The sequence below is a fragment of the Manacus vitellinus genome, unplaced genomic scaffold (assembly GCF_001715985.3).
Source record: "Manacus vitellinus isolate BGI_N305 unplaced genomic scaffold, ASM171598v3 scaffold_48_pilon, whole genome shotgun sequence".
Lineage (NCBI taxonomy): Eukaryota > Metazoa > Chordata > Aves > Passeriformes > Pipridae > Manacus > Manacus vitellinus.
The window spans coordinates 1,221,868-1,234,442 of NW_021940593.1; the positions used below are offsets into that span (position 1 = coordinate 1,221,868).

The 12,575-nt window shown below is 38.7% G+C and overlaps 1 protein-coding gene across 1 annotated transcript in view; it reads right to left on the reverse strand.

Moving 5' to 3' along the window:
* The window catches only part of CTNNA3 (catenin alpha 3), a 427,660-nt gene that overhangs the window by 13,835 nt on the left and 401,250 nt on the right, over nt 1-12,575 (reverse strand). Inside the window, exon 16 of the mRNA XM_018079955.1 lies at nt 4,913-5,018. Coding sequence (XP_017935444.1) covers nt 4,913-5,018 — 106 coding nt within the window. The remainder of the gene's footprint in view (nt 1-4,912; nt 5,019-12,575) is intronic.

Sequence of the window (12,575 nt, forward strand, 5' to 3'; positions counted from 1 at the left end):
GATTATATGAAAAGCTTAAGTGGCTTAAAGAAGTTACTGGACAAATTAATGGACTATTCTGTGTGCCTGGTTTTATAGGTTTGGTTAAGTAAATTCTGGAGTGGCTGCTGAGTGCTGGGAGACCTTATTGTGTGAGTATCGTGCCATTATCCCACAGAGTTCTGTAAGTATTCTCTATTAACTGTAAGTATTCACTATTAACTGTGTCAGCAACAGGGTACTGGCCTGAACGTACCTGTGGTCTGGCCAAATGGGCTCATTTTTGTTATTCACCCATAAAACTTCACCAGATGAGATGACAAAGACAGGGACTAACACAACAGAAGAGCAGGCATTTGCAAGGGTAAAGATAACATTCTGCACTACTTTAAGCAGGATAAAATATTACAAAAAAACCTAAAGCCTTATAGCATATCTAAATCAACCATGGACAGATGTTAGGAAGAAATGTACTGTGTAGGACATTCCATAAGGAATCTTCTACATATTGCTCAGAAGCATCTGGTACAAGCAACACTTGCTCACTAGTGAAACCAAAATCTGGGCTGCAACAGAAGGACAACTAATAAATTCTGCATTTAATCAACTCACAGGCCACTGATGATTACCAGTTTAATGCCTCACATTCTTAGCTAGAAATGCAAACACATTATGAGAGGGTTTTTTTCCCATACATATCACAGGGATCAGAGCAGACCCACATCCAAAAAACGCAGTGGCATTTTACCTAATAGAAAGAATATCCACAGGAACCTTGAAGTGATTTGATAAATTCAAATTACGCAGTGATTAAAACCATATTGAAATCAAGATTCACAATTGCAAGTGAAGAAGCCACTGGCACAGTAGTGGCACAAGAGGTCTAGACAAACAATTCTGCTGGAAATTCTGATTGTAGACAATACTGTTCTTGCTTTAATTTCATCCCTTTGCTAAAAAGCCAGTAGCATTTCTCTAGAATCCAAATCTGTCTTCATGGTGATTAATATGGGGTATAATCACCCACAGACCCACTACTATAAATGTTTGTTGTGCCTTTTGGGTGCTGTACCACGTGGGGTTCCCTTCACTGACAGGGATGTAAGATTATTTACACTGTGCTTTCCTTACTGTGTTAATTAGGTCTGGCAAACAACATATTAAATGACACCTCACAGTCCAAGTGCCTGTCTTACTGGGATAGTAGTGGATGCAAAACAACTGGAACACCAAGGAGGCTCTTAATAAAACCTTAATCTTCAGCACATTCCATCAAACCAGGATGTACTAACCAACAGCCTTAATTATCTCATGGCTTCCAGGTCACAAATTTGACAATGAATTTATAAAATCTTATTTTAAACTACATTTATTATCAATGTACTTGTGATTCATTTGCCTAGGCTGATGTTGATGCTGTACTGTGATTATTTTCACAGTTGTTAACTCTAAGCCATTTTAAAAGTGCCGTGAGCACAGACTGAAATATAACTGAATTCTGCCAATTGTACCACACTGTATCCCTTTCCTTCAAACACAGGAAGAGAGAATCATAAAAAAATATGAAATCAAAGAAAAATGATATCAGAGAGGTTCTATTGTGGCTGATGAGTTATAAAAAGACTGCAAATACAGTTACAGGGTAGAGTTTACTGTGGAGTTTTTCCTTTTTTCCTAACAGAAAAACAGTAAGAATGATGTAATTACACAGTTCTCTGAAATTACATGGAGTATGAATCAAAATTATTCATTTGAAAATGTTTCAATGACAGGAAAAGTCCAAAGAGACACAACAGTGATTCTTCATTATGCAGAGGTTGCTTCTGTTGGGTCTGAGCAAGATGGAGGAAGCAGAGTGATGGTTTTGCTTTTCTTCCTTTTGTGTAGCTTTGAACACTGAAAATCCTGTCACACATTACTGTGGTCCTGGTAACTCCAAAGGCAGAGGAAGAGCTGTCATGGAAGCTGAACACTAAAGTGATGCACCCTAATAAAATGACAGTATCAGAGGTGGTAACAAAGACTTAGATGGAAGCCTAAGCTTGATAGCAAGTGGTGGGACAGCATCCAGAAGAGTATGTGCAGGAATAATGGAAGGACCTATATCTTGAAAGATCAGCTAATTGAAAATTGAAGCAAATAACACAAATCCATTTTTTTCCATGTAATAGAAATTCCACATAATTTAAATGTTACTAAAAGGCGCCATGTGAAAAATTCCACTAAAAAGTCTAAATGCTGCTAAGGAAGGCATTAGTAAAAACCTTATTGACATTCATGTTCTACTCTGGGCACTAAATTCTTGAAGGGTTCCTCCAGTTTGGCTGAAATTCAGAGAAGGACTAGAGAAAAAAGCCCAGGGGATTGTAAAGTTTATTTTATTTTAAGACCCCGAGATAGAAGAGCATAGGAAATTCGCCAAAATAACAGCTGTCTTTGAAAATACTTTTGAGATTAGAAAAACACCACAGTGAGAAAATAGCTTTCTAAGTTAAAGGATGACTTGGCACAGGCAAAAAGAGGTTATAGAAGTTAAAAGATTTCTAGCCATCTGAGGAATGAGAGGATCATATGGTTGTAATAGGAGGAATAAAATGGGAGGATTCCCTTTTTTTACTAAGTTTGACACATATCTAACAATGACTTGTAGTTGTGTTCACCACAGCTGGAAGGGCTGCTTTGGTTCATGTTTTGATTTGTGTTTGGGTTTTTTAATTGCCTGTGTTCCTTTGCTTCTAGTGCTTGTAACCTGAAATTGCATCTAAAATACAAACACCACTCATAAGTAACGAGTGTCCTTCAGATGCACACAAGATGCCACAGGAATAAATACCAGGGCTCAGGTGGCTCATGAGTATCAACTGTGTAAGCTCTGAGCGAGGACAAATGGAAATAATTTGAGTGAATTCAGTAAAATGATTCCCATAACTTGAATGATGTCACATTTCCCAGCAACTATGAGGGTCCACACGAATTATTAGCACTTATGGTTCATGAATACTTTTTCCTCACACATGAGATTTGTTCATGTTTCTAGTCTAGAGTCACTGTAATAACACAGATGAAATATTTCTTCCCTAAAATTTTCCTTTATCTACAAGAAATATTTCAGCAAGAGTGGATTTTCTGTTCTAAAACCGGCAAGGATTTATGACCCTTACTCATCTTTGCCTTTGATATCACAATGGTTTCTGCAATATATAAGTGACAGTCTTGAATTTTAATTTGTAATTGATAAAATCTTGAAAGGAGTTATTGTCCAATGCCCCTGAAAAGAGAGATGTGCTGGGAGAATATCTGTCAAGATCAGAAATGGGGACTCAAGACATTTTACCTAGTTTTTCCACAAATCTGATCACAACTGTAGAGATGCAAAATAGAAATTCTTCATCTTGTTATCTGGAATTCAGGGAGACACACGACAACAAGTAACAGACTGTTGCTGCTTCCTAGATACTAGAAGAGCAAGCCTTGTGTATGAAAATAAAAAGTGAAGGTAAAAAGATAGAGTACTTAAGGGTGTGGAAACAGTGACCATACCATGCTACACCAGGCCTAAAAGGCACAGGAAGAGAAATGTTTTAAATGTGATATTTGCACACTGCCATTTCCCTACACTGCTGGTAGTGCCTGGCCCTAAAACAACCAACCCCACCTAGTGAGGAGGTGTGTTCAGTTCCTAAGCCACCACTGCAGCTCTCAGCCAGGCTCTGTTACCCTGCTCCTGGTGAGGGGGTTCTGATGCGGGGTTTTCAGCCGTCGGATGTTCTAAAAATCCAGTGGAAATAAAGTAGACCTTGCGTTTGATGATGAGATATAATTCTTTTAAATGCTAAAAAAAAAAAAAAAATAAAATCACCTCAAGACTGCGAGTATTCAGAAGCTGGAACAGCCACTGCTGAGGGGCAGAGGTGGAAGGAAGATAATCCAAGTACAAGACAACCCAAGTTTTATTCCTCTCTCTCCCTCTCTTTCATTATTGTTATCATTGTTCTTATTACTACGACTTACATTTTATTTTGTTTAAATTATTAAGCTTTTTATCTCAACCCATGAGGTTTATTGTTTTTTCCAGGTGACTGAGAATGGTTCTTAGTTGCCAGCTGGGGTTAAACTGGGACAATAGTTCTTATGTATATATATTTGTATGTATGTATATGTATATTATATATAATATGTATTTTATATCTATTTGTATGTATGTATAATATATGTTATATATATTCGTAGGTATGTGTATGTATATTATATATATGTATTTATATATATTTGTATATATGTATAATATATGTTATATATATTCGTAGGTAAGTATATGTATACTATATATAATATGCATTTTATATCTATTTGTATGTATGTATAATATATGTTATATATATATGTAGGTATGTATATGTATATTATATATAATATGTATTTTATCTATATTCGTATGTATTTGTATGTATATTTTATATATATTAATATTTGTATGTATGTATACGTTCACTGTTGTTCCAATATATAAATATACACATATACATATATATATATGAATGCAGACACATTTATATATACATACATACATACAATATGTCTAAAATGTTGCATTCATAGCTTAAGGGAGCTCACAAACATTCACACATACATACAAATGCATCTGTAGATAAATATATGTCCATACATATTTGTGAATGTACACTTATATTTAAGAGTGTGTGTGTGTGTGTGTGTAAGTGTATATAAACATTAATATGTATGAAGAAGAGAATCCACACATATATTAAGACAGGATCTATATATCCACGGCTTCAGAAAGGGAGAACAGAAGGAAAATTAGAGAGCAGATCTAAAACTGTCACTTAAGTAAGTGACCTTCTTAGGTGTCAGAGGTTCTGTGGATGGATGGGTGTGGAACAAACTTTACTGCACTGCTGCCTGAACAACCCACCTGATCCGCAATGAGCCGCGCCAGGACGTCCATCCTGGAGCCTGACTCCGAGATCATCTTCGCTGCGTTGATCACATCGGATGTGTGCTTCAGTGGGCCTCTTCCCCTGCAAAGGAAACAAATGAAACTCTGCTATTCAACAACTGAGGATAAATCCTATCCATGCACACCAGGCACAGAAGAACTCAAAGCAGCTAATCCACACAAGCGACATTAATTAAATTTCCCCCCGGCCCCAACTGTTTTGTTTTCACATCCCACAAATTTGTATTGTTTGGCATCAACTGGATGCAGAAGTACCAGAAAGATGTCCCACAGTTTTTTTCATACTGGAAGCGCAACCTAGTCCAAATCAGGATTTTAAGAGATTTCTTGTGCAGTTTGGTTTTCCCAGGCTTATATGAAGTTCCTCAAATATGAAGTTCCTTCCACAAATTTTCTTGTAAATACGGTCAAAGGAAGTTCAGCACAGAGATGTATTCAGAGAGTCATTATGGATACCTGTTGTTTTCTGGGTTGTTTTTTTAATTTATTTGGTGCACCCAAGAGAAAATAGAGATAATGAACAGAGCTGCAAATCAACTGGCATACGCCACTCAAAATACAGATATGCCACATCTGAAAATACTTTCCAAACAATTTCACAATTTCTTCAGAATTTTCAGCCTAGGAAAACAGTAAAGTTCTTGCGAACAATTTGCCAAGAAGTGAATACCTTTAGTTTTATTATGTGCACATTTAATTCCTGAATGCCCACATCAATTTATAAGTTCTGCATTGGACAAAGGAAGTAGACAATATGAAAAAAATTAATATAGTTCTTTGTTCAAATGAGAAGACCCTTTTCCTCAAAGTCAGTATGGTTTCATGTATAAAGAAGATTTACCATTCATTCCAGTAAAAAATTCATTTAGACTAAAAGTATTATCATATACAACTATACAAACACTTCATTCAGTAAAAAGACAGTGATGACAACGTGGCAGACATGTTTAATCTCATCCTGATTAATCATGTTGCTTAGCAAAGAACTATTTTTTAATCCTTGGGAGTAAGGTGGACTAATTACAGTTCCTTATTCTCAACTTTTGAAGCTCACATTTGGAACAACCTAGAATCAGGTATTTTACACATTATTTTTTCTACAGAAAGGCATCTTCTTGTTATGAAAAACCTACTTAGCAAGTTGATTAATAGGGTTTAAAACAGATTAATAGGGTATGTGTCCAGGATGAAGTACTTCAACTTTTACCCTTACCCTTCATTTTCCTTTCCTGCTCTTTTCCCTTCGAACCCTTAGGTGCACAACTGAATCCTTACAACTGCATATTGGCCCTCCCCACCATATCAGGCCACTAATTAGTTTTTCATTATAATTTTCACTGTGGCAGGTTCCAAAGCCCAGAGGTCTGTCAGTCATCCATAGCAAGTCCCTCAGGTGCTCCACAAACTATCAGCAGTCCGGTACCCTCCTGGAAAGGTCCAACCCTGTCACCAGCAAGATAACATTAAAGGTGAACACAACCCAGAATTAAAGCAGCCAGGAAAGGAGAGATGTAACAATCCAAGGCTATTTCTGTTAAGGAAATTCTTGTGAGTATCAGCCAGCAGCTTTTTTGACATCTGAAGCTATGCTGAACGGGTATTTTGAAGGTGAAGTTCTTCAATTAAACTAGCAATTTCTTGAACCTGTGCAAGTCCCTCAGAGATCTAATGAGAATGAAGCAATTCTACCCAAGAAAGGTTATTTCAACCAAATGAACAGGAAGTATTTCCTTTCCCCACAAATACGGCCACCAGGAGAGCCATTAGAGGAACCTCAGCAAGGACTGTTCTGGACACTTCTGCTCCACTTGCCACCTAATTGCACCAATGGTTCAAGTTCTCTATTGGAGTCTTTAAACAATGTGGGGCAGGATGCTTCTGAGCTCTAAGCCACAGCTCAGTCTTGAAATGAAGGTTTAGTGTTTAGGAATGCCTCAGCCTTGTAATAAAAATGCTGAAATCCCAGCATGCTAAATTACACATACAAGGAGGGCTCCTTTGCTATACAACCAAGAACTATCCGTACTCCTTTTTTTACCTTCAGGTAAAATGCAGAGCCTTTGACATAAAGCACAGGTGTAACTGCCTCAGAGTATGGCATAATGAGCCATTATGATGTTTGGCAATTCTAAGTACTTAGAAAAGAATACTTGGGAGAGTACACCAAGTCTGCTGAATCACCAGGCAAACAGAAGAAACAGAAAGAAAAAAGACAAATCAGGATGATACTTCAATGGGAACAGCTGCAAACATTAAATTTGGACATTACATATTAAGTGCTTAGAGAGAGAGAAAGAGAGAGCCTATATAGTAGTTTTTTACAGAGCCAGAGGGGCTAATACAGTGGGTTAGCCTGAACAGGAGTTTGTGAGGCGGTTGCTGTTATGAAAACAGCAGATGCCACACCCAAGGTGGACAAAGCAAGCTTTCCTTCTGCTTTCTCCATTTGGGTAAGACTGCAACTGCAGTTCAGGGAGGGGGGTTCCATGAAGAACGTTTTTGACATGATGAAAAATGTGCAAAAAGGATGATCAGACATGTCATAAACATAAGGAGAGACAGAAGGGTTCAGTGGGGCAAAGGAGGAAGCACGAGCAGGAGAAGCTGTAGGACACAGATGGTAACAGTCTTCAAAGGAGCTTCGTAGGGGATAGGGGAGGTGGGATGGAGCTCACATTCTGGAAAAGCAGGTTCAGGTGAGGTGCTGAGCTCGGGGGGGAACCAGAGCAGAGCAGCCAGGAGGCTTTGGCATCACTGCCAATGGACAAGACCAGACAGACATCTGTTGTGAGGGACAGGGTGGTGTCAGTCCCCTTCTGAGGTCTCTTCCAGCCCAATGATTTTATAATTTTAAATTTAACAAAGAAGTTGTATGTTTTTTGGTGAATGATTACCAGTTGCAATGCATGTTGCCTTCTAATGTTATCAATGCAGATGTGCACTTTTGAATTCCCAGTTTTCCTGATTTACCACCAGATCAGCAGATTCAGAATGCCACTTACTCAGATTAACTCCCTGGATCCAGATGTTAGAAACACAAAAAGTCCATTAAATCATCTAGGTTGTTTTCCCCAGCCATTACACAGCTCCCTACCAGTTTTATATTCACTTGCATTTTTTCTGGCAAGTTTGAAGTATGAAAAACACTTTGCTTGGAAGGCTGTTTCCCTGAGCTATCCATTTCACTCTCTGGAACATTTTTCCAGATATTTCACTTAGTTCTTTCTCCATGTCATTGTAACAGCATCCCTTTCCTTCTATAGATGTAGTCCCCGATCCTCCTCCACCACGTGCTGAAGCATCCCAAATTGTGGTAATAGTACAGACCTGCATGCATTAGCTTGGCTCATGCACCTACAGCCAATAAAGAAACTAGACAGATAAAAAAATCCTCCCACCAAGTACCATCTGCTGGTCAACAGCATCACAAAATTGCTCCTTCATAGAGTTTTCCACCTTTTCCTCTGCATAAATTTCTGTGCTATGGCAACCATGTAATTTATTTTGTTATTTTTGAGTCAGCCTTATCTTACTGTTTTTTCCCTGCTTCCAGTCTCTGAAATGTTTAAAGCCAAACCTCATCCACACACTCAGTTATTGAAATTGTTTCCCAATGATTTCACTAATTCATAGCCTATAGTAGACTCTAAATTCCTGATCTGGATCGATTGCATGGAAGATCTAATACACCTATTTTCCTCACACTTGACTATTTCCAAGCATGAAGCCTTACTGGCTAAGCAAGCTGATAACACAGTCAAGGTTGTGAAAACAAAGAGGAGACACAAAGTACTACATTTACAAGCAGTTACATCCCCAAGGTAGTGATGGATTGTTACTACAGCTCAAATCACTGCTCTATCCAACAAGAAAACTGGGAATAGGCCAAAAATAATATGAGAGAGAAACGTCCAGCTAAGTCTAACTAGAAGGAAAACAGTTGGATTGTGTACAAAGAAAGCAGTTTAGAATATCTTCAATAGGTATAGGAGAAAAAAACCCCAACAAACTTCACATAAATGTTTCTTGCAAGGTACAATCATAACAAGAAAAAAGTTGGACTGTGTTAATTAGTACAACACCAAGGGGTTTGGATAAATGTAAAAGACAGACTGAAGCTGCTCAATCTAATCATTCTTGCTCCAAGCCCTGAGAAACTGTGTGCCTGAAGAGAAACTCCATCCCCGTCTGCATAAACTTAACTGCAATGATTAGCAGACATCAGTTTTGGGCATTATTTCCTGTTGTCCTTCACACTGAAAAGCAATGATGCTCTCTCAATTCTTACTAAAAAAGAAACTTGTATTCTTATTTCAAATCCAAGAAGCTTTTGCCATCCATCACCTTTTCCAAGAAAAGCCTCCTGTCTTGGAGCAAAGCTGAGTGGCTTCTCCCTCCTCACTGTGTTCACCTCAGCAAATGTTTTGTACTTCCCCTGCATCAGAAACAGCAATGGGGAGCTCGACTGACTAGTCAGTCTCAAGAGAGAAACTCCTCCCTAACACACACCCACCACCACAAACCACCATCACACGTAAGGAGTGAGTTCAAAGCACTTCAAGGTGTGAACTCGAAGCTTCACGAGCACTGTCACAGGTCAGTGGCCACTGTCACATTAAAGTCTTGAGCTCCACACACTGACCACCCCATCATCGGTCCTAGTTTCTAGATCAGCAACTCCTGACAGCTCCCACTGGTTAGTTTTATAAGAAACATCCCTTACTTTACTCACAGAGACAGAATGATACTCCCAAACACAATTATTACATTTTATATATACTACTGTATTTAGTCAATTCACAAATCACTACATTCCAAGGTACCAACTTGTGCCTCCTGCAGTTCTTCTCCAAACATATCATGTGTTTCTCCTTTCTTCTGCCTTCCCACTGCTGCTCTGCCTGTAATACTGGCATGGTAAGAAATCTAGATTCCAGTCAGACATTCTGTTCCATGAGCTGTTTCTGAAGTTTGCTTTTTCTTTTATTAACCTACTGATTGTGTGCAGGCCTGGGAGCAGGGATAAGGAAGCAGGATTCACACCTCACTCGTTATAAATGCTCTATTAACTTACTGAGTGAATAATTTTTTCCTGTAAATTGCTTTGCCTGCCCCTCCCAGCTCTATGTGCACAGTTTTAGATGAAATCTGTGAAATGCTTGGTGTTAAAGGATGAAAAACTTTGCTTTTTAGAATCATGTCTATAAACAAAAACCCCTTTTATTACACCTGGCTGCACATCTCTACCAGTTACACCCAGAAAAACAGTAGACAGCAGAGCTCCTCAGGAAACCCACTTAGAGAAAAGGTAATTGTAGATTGTACAGGTGGATCACCAAACTAACCTTTGCCATTTCTTTATAGCTGTAGATATAAAGCAAGAAAGATTCTAGTTTCACTCATTTGCTATCCCTGTCTGAGTTTAAAGGTTTGGAAATCAGGAGAAATGAATTCTTAATGTCAGCAAAACTAACTGGCTAAGGCCAAATGCCCACTCAACATTTACAGATGCAACAGCTGAAGCAGGTCTACTCCCTAACAAAATAAATGTAATGCAAATAAAAGTGTAGCCACATAAGAAAAGGATGGTGTGAAGAAACATTAAAAGGCATGAAGTAAATGGCCATAAACTCTCTGCAATAAATAGTATTTTGCAGGTAGAAATACCTTTTTTGAGTAAAGGAATTTAAAACTTACAAAAATACCTGAATTATACGGACCCAGGAATGGGACAGTGAAGTTCCAGGTAACATGAACACAGCATATATATTGCTATCTGTTCTGTAATTCTGGAAATGAAAATGAGATTAATACAGAAGTTTCTTTTTCTTCTTCCTTTCTCCCCTCCTGCCCTGGCAATGTATCAGGTCCATGTCTCACTCGAAGAGCAGTAAGGGAGAGGAGGTCCAAAAGCACAGCTGGAGTGGGGCAAATACAAACTAAATCTGCTTTGTAAATGAGTATTACACGGGTTGATCTGAGTGGGACTGGATTTTATTGGGTACCTTTGATTGCACAGAAGCTGTCCCAGCCCCTGCTGTCCTGGGCAATGCTGGCACAGCAACTGGTCCCATTTTGTCTATCAGTTCCACACGGTGTCTGCTCAGGACCAATAAATCCTATCAATTTGTAACCAAAAAAGTTGGAAGCATCCAGAATATAACAATGAGATAAGCAAGAGCCCACGTGATTTTTCAAGCATAAATATTGTCAGAGCAATGGAAAATAAGCTTTTATAGCTTCTGGAAAGAACAGGAGCTGTAAATACCATGTATCTTCAGAGAGGCTTCTGAAACTGTCTTCTGTTGCATTTTCATTAACTGTCTGTAGAATACATGGAATATAGATAAAATAATTGCAAAGGAGATGCAAAACTTGGAAGAGCACACTCCAAGACAGACTGGTTATCAAAGGGTTGCTGTCACAGTGTAGGGAAAAATAGAAGGAACCTGGGTTATCTGAGATCTGCCCTGGTGTCTGAGCTGCTCAGTTCTTTATTTATGAATTGAATGAAGGGAAAAAAGAGAATGCTTAATGAGCTTAAACTTGATACTGATGTGGAAAAAGAAGGAAATAGGCTAAGAGGCCAGATATGGAACTAAGAATTACTTTGAGAAAAGTATGGAAGAAAAAGTAGGTACAATTAAAAAAGGATACATGCACTCAGGTAGGAAAATCAAATGCAGAGGTACAAACGGAGAGTCAGTCCCTACAGAAGAGGACAGTGAGAAGCAATGAGTTTTAGTGGATCACAAATCCATCAGGAATTGACACTAACATGCTGCAGAAGAAAAGGTATTGGGAAAGTCATAAACCCCAAGGAAAGGTAACATTTCTGCTCATTTTTACATTTGATTATACCTTTCTAGGCAGATGCCATCCATAAAATTCAAGTTTTGTTTAGTTCCAGAGGAAACAGTTTACAGATTTAGAGAGACGCTCCCCCAGACAGCTTTTTTCCTGTGCCACCACAAATCTCTCCCCAGATCTCCCTCTGCCCTGCTTCTCACAGCCATACCCAAACATTGTTAGTATAATGAGGGAATACCACAACATCCCAAGTGAGCAACTTCTGGTACCTAAACTAGGCATCAACTGTATGTATCTCAACCCTTTCTATTCTCATTATCTCTGAGATGCTTCTCCATCTCTTTCTGCTTCCAAATCCAGCTTTTCAAAGGACAGTTTCATTTTTTAGCACTAAGGTCAGCAGACCTCACCACTCATGGGCTTTAATTTGGCTGCCCACTATTTTTAATCACTATGTTACACACCTACAGTTACCGTTTCAGTGACTGCAGGAAATCTCTGCGATTTGCCTCATCAATCTCCCTTACTCTATTCTTTCTGTCTCGAGCAGAAATTACTCAGAGATTTTAACATCTCTAAAACCATCCAACAGCCTCCCAAACTGTGCATTTGAGGTAAAATCTTTCCATGAGCATAAACTATTTGCTTATGAATAAATAACGTTAAAATTGTATGCACACTTTGGCCTATAAATGCACAGCTCCCCTGTAGTGTGACCTGGATTGTGCAAAAGGGGGTGTCAAGTCTTGTCCTTTACTGACAGGCCAGGCACTGTGTGTGGTACTTCTGTGGGCACTGCCAGCCTGCC